Source organism: Nestor notabilis, unplaced genomic scaffold, assembly GCF_000696875.1.
Source record: "Nestor notabilis isolate BGI_N333 unplaced genomic scaffold, ASM69687v1 scaffold10958, whole genome shotgun sequence".
Lineage (NCBI taxonomy): Eukaryota > Metazoa > Chordata > Aves > Psittaciformes > Psittacidae > Nestor > Nestor notabilis.
This window is the reverse complement of record NW_009938761.1, coordinates 16,372-23,647: the sequence shown is the minus strand read 5'-3', so window position 1 is coordinate 23,647 and position 7,276 is coordinate 16,372. Positions and strand designations below refer to the sequence as shown.

General features: G+C 45.6%; 1 protein-coding gene across 1 annotated transcript in view; it reads left to right on the top strand.

Annotated features, from left to right (window-relative positions):
- Positions 1-6,252, top strand: part of GFPT1 (glutamine--fructose-6-phosphate transaminase 1) — a 22,203-nt gene extending 15,951 nt beyond the window's left edge. Inside the window, exons 15-20 of the mRNA XM_010019501.1 lie at positions 1,603-1,760; positions 3,471-3,585; positions 3,889-4,016; positions 4,714-4,881; positions 5,193-5,354; positions 5,964-6,252. Coding sequence (XP_010017803.1) covers positions 1,603-1,760; positions 3,471-3,585; positions 3,889-4,016; positions 4,714-4,881; positions 5,193-5,354; positions 5,964-6,008 — 776 coding nt within the window. The 3' untranslated portion in view covers positions 6,009-6,252. The remainder of the gene's footprint in view (positions 1-1,602; positions 1,761-3,470; positions 3,586-3,888; positions 4,017-4,713; positions 4,882-5,192; positions 5,355-5,963) is intronic.
- The last annotated feature ends 1,024 nt before the right edge of the window (positions 6,253-7,276 follow it).

The window sequence follows — 7,276 nt, the reverse complement described above, 5'->3', positions numbered from 1 at the left end:
TGTGAGGAGATACTCCATCAATCACCAGACTACAGAAGTTCTACTGAGCTGTGGTAAAGGCAGCTCGATGGTGTCTTTTCAATAGTTCTCTAGTTAAAGTGCTTCCAAATCCTGAGCCATGGGGTGGATTGTATCCATGGAAGAAATGAAATACCCACAAAAAATACAGCCTTGGAGTGGAATATGAGATAAAGACACACTTAAGCATTAAAAAGTGATGTGTATCATATTCAGAATATTTTCAAGGACAACTGCAAGACAAAACTACAGTATTGTTTTTCCTCTTAGTTGCATTTACCATTATAGATGTTTGTAACTGATCTTCACCTTTGATACCAAAATTAGTCCTTACTTATTCCCCATAGGTTAAAATACTCTTTTGGTAGCAATTTTTCATTCTTGGTATCCAGTAATTCAGAACATCCCTTCTTTGTGGGGGGATTCTGAATTCACATGTGGCTGCTTCTGCTTCCCCTTTGAGACTGTCTTGTCCCAACTGCAGACACACCAGGGATGCAGCTTTCCCCCGAGGTGCTGGATGTGGCAAACTAACAAAGATGTTCCAGGAACCTGAGCTTGGTCATCATGCAATACAAACCCAAAGTAAATACTGGATTCAAATAACTCCAGTTGCCCCCACCCATAAATCTGTTTTTCTTGCCTCAGATTCCCACCCTGCATGACTTGCTCTCAGTGGTGCAGCACGCTGAGCAGTTCTTATGCAGGGGTGTGCTGAAGGAGAAGTGTACCAAGCTAACCATGGTTCTCTGTTGTCACCTCAGGCAGGAGTACTCAGAAGAGCTGTGTCCTTTTAGGACAAAAGCAAACTGGTAATACTAGGTGGAATTCACAGTGGCTTCTATTTCTAGTCCCATCTCTGGAGCTCAGCTCACAACCACCACTGCTGCATACTCAGCACAAGGTTTTCTGCCCTGCCTCCACATCATGTTCATTAAATCAACTTTTTCTGCTGCCTTTATATCCGGTTTTTGAATCAACACATTAAGTGAGGTCCAACCTCAGCGTGTGTTTGCATTGTGCAATTTTAAGCAGGGATGATTAGTTTTAGACATAACCTCTTTGACAGCAGACTCCACAAGCTCAGGTGGTGTTGGTACGCTGTGGCAGCCGAACCTCCAAGAGTTCCGGTGGCAGTAGGGTGGTGGGAGCATGAGAAGGTGGCTGTAACTTAGTGCCACTGCAGCCACTTCAGCTGGGTGATGTCCAGGTATCCCCAGCACATGTTTCCCTCCACCCCACTCTGCCCCAGGTGAATCTTTATTAACCAGGAAAAGGAAGAAGGTTGGTTTTGTTAAAGAAACAATACTTGGAGATGGCCTTTTTTTGTTGTTATTGAATCATAGCAGAATACTGACTTTTACTTACACCAAACACTGTTGGGTTTTGTGTTTTCTAGATTTCACTGTCATCTGTTTAGGGTTAAAACACAATGTGTGAGGGCTGAAATAACTACTGACTCCTCTGACTTGCTGGCAAATACAAACCTCTGAGATTCAAGCTGGGAAATCACTGCGATTTACATCTGCAGTGAGAGCAGTAAGTGGTCCTGAACCACAGCATTGTCAATACTTGTCTTTCCAGGTGAGACAGCAGATACCCTGATGGGTCTTCGGTACTGCAAAGAGAGAGGAGCCTTAACTGTAGGAATAACCAACACAGTTGGCAGCTCCATATCACGGGAGACAGACTGTGGTGTCCACATCAATGCAGGACCAGAGATTGGAGTTGCCAGTACCAAGGTAAGTCACAAGTTTACAGACCTCACTGATTAATGAAACTCCTCCCCAGAGTGTTGACCATCGATGGGTTTGGGTTGAAGGGACCTTAAAGCTGATCCAGTTCCAACCCCCTGCCACGGGCAGGGACACCTTCCACTAGAGCAGGTTGCTCCAAGCCCCGTCCAACCTGGCCTTGAGCACTTCCCACCTCTTTGCCATCATTTGTCTTAAGATGCAGACTCAATTTAAAGCCTAAGGATGAAAAAGGAAGTTAAAAGACAAGGTTATGGAAACTCTGACCTCATGTAAGTGCCCATAATGGCATTGCCTTGCTAAAGAAAGTGTGAAACTAAAACTGTACTTTCTGTGCTGGGGGAATGGTGTGTTACCAGTATGTATGTCCACCCAGTGGAATTATCATGTGGTTGATGCATCTGCTACACAGGATACAGTATAAAATAACTTGCTTTGCTGCATTTCATTTTGATGAAGTGCTGCTGCATGGTGAAATCTGCTTTGATTTAGTTATATTTAGAGGCGAGATGATGTCAATCTGTTACATAAATGCAGCCAAAAACCACATTTGAGTTTAATAGTTCATTGGGGAATTTGATCATGGAAACTTCATGAGTCTCCTTCTTACAAGAAACTCTTGAACGAGTTGTTTGTCCCTGGCTTCTCTCATGCAGCCAACATTGCAGTTTGGAGATAAGGGGAAATGGCATTTTCTCTCTGGTGATGTGGGGAGTTACCATCGTTGTGCATATGTGAAACATGAACTTGAACAGATTCTGCCCTGAGGTTCTCCAGAACTTCATTTTGAGAACACATTATGAACAAGCCAAGTGTCGTTAGTGACTATTTGGTGCCATTTACTTCTGTAACCTTCAACTGCAGAACAAAGCAGCTCACGTTCCCTGTCAGGCTCTGCTACACAGTCAGCACAACTGAAGCTCTTCTAGATTCCTTCAGAGCTATTTAAATCTCCCCTGGTACAGCAACATGAAAGTTGGTTTGATCATTGTTTAGAAGGGGACAGAAGTACTACAAACCTTATTTCCCAGCAACTTCAATCCCAGGCTGGCACCACAGCCCGTTTCAGAACGTTTGTCTTGTAAGGCCTTCAGAGCCTTTGCAGTAGCTGGGTGATACTGTGCCTCTGGTTTGGTGAATACCATTGCCTCAACTTGAGCACTGATTTCACTTGCCTGTGCAGCTGCTTATCCCCCAAAGTCAGTGGCACCACTCACTAAAGAAGAGGGGTGGGAAATGACCTTTTCAGCTGCCTTTGTGTTCCTCAGATGGGGTCAAAAAACCTTCCAGCCAGCTGTGCTGTTGTGCTGGCTGGGTGTTAGTGTTGGGCTTCACTGCACATCTCCAGTCCATGGCTCTGCCCAGCTTCAGTGCTGTCAGCATTTACTCGCAGTAAAGAAGGACACAGGTCAGGTCAAAAAACAGAATTTGATAGAAATCTTAGAAATAGGCCATTTTGCTCACTGTATCTTTAGCTCTTGGAGCATAAGGAGGTGGTGCCTCTGGTTTTTTTGCTCCAGTGAGATGTGCCCTGTGAATTTCATGTTCATCTTGGCTACTTAATTGGGCTGAAAGCTGCCTTTTGGTACCATGGTAAGGATAAAGCCATACAGCTCATGTAAGGATTTCACACAGCAGGTGACAACCATTGGGTTACTGTTGTAGTGATGTGTTTTCTCTCTCTCCTCCCCTTACTAGGCCTACACCAGCCAGTTTGTCTCCTTGGTGATGTTTGCTCTGATGATGTGTGATGACAGAATCTCTATGCAGGAGAGGCGCAAGGAAATCATGCGTGGGCTAAAAGGACTGCCAGGTAGGAAACTGCTGCACTGACTGTGTCACCAAGTGAAACTCAGTAGCACAGATGAACTTCAGCAACACCTGAACCTTGCTTGAAAGACTGAGGGGATCAGATGAGTGCAAAGTGGCCAGTAGCAATAACTTTGGCTCCTGTGTTCTCTCTGGTGTCTTCAGACCACTGAATTGGACTGTTAAAACACTGAGTTCAGTCTTTATGCAAGCCACTGCTCTTTGTATATGAAGAATAAAGAGTATGTGTAGCATGAGAGGCACAGGCACATAAACATGCACAACTAATTCCTCTCTTTCCTTCTAGATTTAATTAAAGAAGTGCTGAGCATGGATGATGAGATCCAGAAGCTGGCCACGGAGCTATACCATCAGAAGTCAGTTCTCATCATGGGACGTGGCTACCATTATGCTACATGTCTTGAGGGAGCTTTGGTAAGAGATTTCTTTCTTTCAAGCTGGTTCAAACACACTTAGCTATGGACTTCAGCTTTCCATGCAGGAAACTACATGTGGCTACAAGTTGTTTTAAAGCAGCCAACAGCTGCAGCATGTTGGCTGACCCAGGGAGTCCACAGCTAGAACACAGAGTATTGCTGCCGAGACCCCAGTCAGGGAACAGCCACAGCCTACACTGGGTTGAAAGGTGCATTTTCCACATGCACACTGGGAATGCTGTACTGGGACAGACTGGGCAGCCAGATAAAACCACTCTATGAACTGCTGGGGTGGCATTTCCAGCAATGCTCAGTATCCAAAACCGAGCATGTACTTTCTGTACCCAATTATTGTTATTGCAGTTTGACTTCGGAGGAGATTGCTGTTGTGCTGTCACCCACTGACATGCAAACACGTCCTCTTTGGTTTTGCCTGCCCAGTTCAAGACTGTGACGATCAGTATGTTGTCAAAATCATAAGGCCCGTGGTGGGTTTGGTGCTGGAACTGAAGTGTGGGTGGCCTGAGAGCAGCTGAGGTGCACCAGATGCACTGCTGTGATGTGGGCTTCCAGGCTCCTGGATCTGGGGAGAGCCAGAACATGATACAAAGAAAGAGGAAGAAACCACAGAGATAGTTAAAGACAAAATCACAAGTTTGTCCAAAGGTTTATGAATTATTTATTTCCCCCTCTAGAAAATCAAAGAAATCACCTACATGCACTCTGAAGGGATCCTGGCAGGTGAGCTGAAGCACGGCCCTCTCGCGCTGGTGGACAAACTCATGCCTGTTATCATGATCATCATGAGAGACCACACGTATGCAAAGTGCCAGAATGCTCTGCAGCAGGTCATTGCACGGCAAGTGAGTACCTGCACAAGTTCACAGTACACCAAAACCAGTGCTTTTGATATAAAAGCAGTTTACAGAGCACCCAAACTGTTTACCTTGGTACCACCAACTGGAACGGGAGCTCAGTAGGTACTCTGGGCATTTCAAGGGCAGATTTTGCAGCAGAAGCCTCATGTAGTTTGTTTCCCCCTTAAAACAGGCTACAGGGTTGCCCATGGGATGCTAAGCTGTTTTGTTCCAAATTGGGTTGTTGCCACTGGTGCTTTGAACAGAAGTAGGAACCTTCCAGACCTGTTTTTCCTCAACGTTTCCCTTTGTTGCAGGGGCGACCTGTTGTGATTTGTGATAAGGAAGACATCGAGACCATTAAGAACAATAAAAGAACAATCAAAGTTCCTCATTCAGTGGACTGTCTGCAGGGGATCCTGAGTGTTATCCCCCTTCAGCTCCTGGCTTTCCACCTTGCAGTTCTCAGAGGATATGATGTAAGTACAGCATTCCTTCCCTTCTGCGCTCGTGTTTGTGGTGTGCAGATCTGGAGGAGATGTGCTGGGGGACGTTGGAAGTCCGGGGGGGGATGTCTGTACAACTGCTTGAGCTGTGGGAATGGCCAGGTTACATGGAGCTGGTGTTACAGACAGACCTGGAAGGTTCTCTAGTGCCCTGGGCTGAGTTTGTGCACTTTGGGTTTGGACCCGTGGCTGTTCTCTGGTGCGAGCACACAGTTTCTGGAGGGCTGCAGGAAGCTGAAAGGAAGGTGACAGCACACAGGAGGATGTGTGATAGAGTCTGCTTGTGTCAGGGAGTTGATCTTAATACAGGCACTGGCCTTTACCTTTTATCACAGTGACCTTTATTCACGTGAGCACTGTAACAACGCCGAGTAAAGGGACTCACTCCTTAGCTCTCAACAGAGGAGTCGTGACAATGAGGTTTATGGACCTTTTTCCTGCACAGATTGTCCTAAACATGAAAATATGTTCAAATCTTCTATTTAAACACACAAGAACCGTTCCACACGTTACGGTTAGTTATACCCAAACAGAAGGTGTGTGAATACTCACGAGCGTGTTCTTTCTCCTCCCTCTCTGCAGGTTGATTTTCCAAGAAATCTGGCCAAGTCCGTAACTGTAGAGTGAAAGATCATCTGAATCATAGGGGCAAAGGGGGATTAAATGAAAGACTTTTTTTTGGTACCAAAATAACTTGATTTTAAAGTCCCCTAGGTAAATCTTATTTTGGTAAATCATTGTTTGTGTGTAAGATCACCATGATTCCATTACATTAGTGATTGTCAGATTGATTCCACGTGCTATGGCAATAGCTTTGGGGTTTTTTGAACAATAGACTTCCATGAAAGATGTTCAGTGGTTTTCTTGAAAGATGACTGAGTCTTCTAGGGAAGGGGCCTCCACTTTACAACAATGTCATTGTTTCTTATCCGCTGTGGCTCACTCCAGTTGTTGATGAGACACCATGGAACGTGTTACCTGTCGTGCTCTCAGGCAGTGAAGCAGGATACCAGAGTATCCAACGGGAACAAAAGCTGCTACTGGTCATGCTTGTGCAGATAGTTTAACAGGTAGCACTGGGGGTAAATTTCTGCCTCATGTACAAAAGGGAGTTCAACTGACCTGTCACAGCCTCCTAAAGTTCATGTGCTAAGAAAGCAACGTGGCTCCAGCAGGATTTTACCTGTGCCAAATACTTCACCAGTGACAATCGCATGGACTCGGTGGGCCACAACACAGTGTAACACCAGTGTAGACCTGTAGTTGTGCCCGTGAAGACAGTGGAACTCATGCCTTCGAGTATAAATGGAAGCTGTGGTGTGGAGGCTCCAAGTGGGAGAAGAAGGAAAACCAGCAGTGCTCAGTCTGTGCTGGTGTCTCAGTGCTGTTGGTTTGGGCTTTTTTGAATACAAGTCTGCCTGTGTTGAGGATTCCCCGCCTTGAACTGAGCACTGAGGCACTATAACACGTCCTGAGGACCCAGCCTTGTGCTGCTGCAGGTCACTGACTAGTCAGAATGTGTAGAAGAGAGTTTCTGCCTTGTCTCTGCAGCAAAGAGGGCACTAGAGTTGCCCTCCTGAGCCTCGCTGCCTTAGCCACAGTCCTGTAATGAAAACACAGGTTCTGGGTTATCAGGAGCAGGTTTTATGTGACTTGTGTCAAATTCAGCTGGTTTAGAATTGGAATGGCTAGAAAAGGCTCTACAGACACAACAGAAATACATACCTTGGTAATAGCTTTATAACAAGCTTGCAGAGAATCAGCAATGACACACAAAATCCACCTTCAGGACTTAATCCAGACTTTTTCAAAGCCGTTAAAGGGCAGTTAGCAATGTAGTTCCCCTCATGCAAAAAGGTGAATTTCCCACCAGCTTGATGGGTTCTGAATTGGCT